Below are 407 nucleotides of genomic sequence, written 5' to 3' on the forward strand. Positions count from 1 at the left end.
CGTCCAGCTTCCAGCTGACGATGCGGAATCGCTCGTGGCTCTTGTCGAAGATGGACGCCAGGAACTTCAGCTCGGCCTTGAGCCCTGACACCGACATCTTCCCCTCATCTCCGGAAGGAGGGGTGTGGGGAGAAGCGTCTGACCTGAAGTCGCCGTCACGGCGGCCGCAGCCGCGACCGCCCCCGCGGGGCCCGGCCCGGGGCCGCGTTCTCACGGCTCCGCCTTTCCCGCTACGACGACGACCCGCGTCGGAGCGCGGCTGGGGAAAATGGCGAGGGGCGCGCGGCCTCCGCGAGCCGCGGCCGCCTTTGTAACCGACTCCACCGGCGGGAGGTGGCGGCCCCGCGGCTTAAAAGGGCGACCGCGACGCCGCCCCCGTCCTCGCCCTCGCCTGGGAAAGGGCTGCC

The 407-nt window shown here is 71.7% G+C and overlaps 1 protein-coding gene across 1 annotated transcript in view; it reads right to left on the reverse strand.

Annotated features, from left to right (window-relative positions):
- The window catches only part of Ube2q2 (ubiquitin-conjugating enzyme E2Q family member 2), a 50,451-nt gene extending 50,103 nt beyond the window's left edge, over positions 1-348 (reverse strand). Inside the window, exon 1 of the mRNA XM_013011945.1 lies at positions 3-348. Coding sequence (XP_012867399.1) covers positions 3-97 — 95 coding nt within the window. The 5' untranslated portion in view covers positions 98-348. The remainder of the gene's footprint in view (positions 1-2) is intronic.
- Positions 349-407: the final 59 nt, after the last annotated feature.

This window comes from Dipodomys ordii, unplaced genomic scaffold (genome assembly GCF_000151885.1).
Source record: "Dipodomys ordii isolate 6190 unplaced genomic scaffold, Dord_2.0 Scaffold15, whole genome shotgun sequence".
Taxonomy (NCBI): domain Eukaryota; kingdom Metazoa; phylum Chordata; class Mammalia; order Rodentia; family Heteromyidae; genus Dipodomys; species Dipodomys ordii.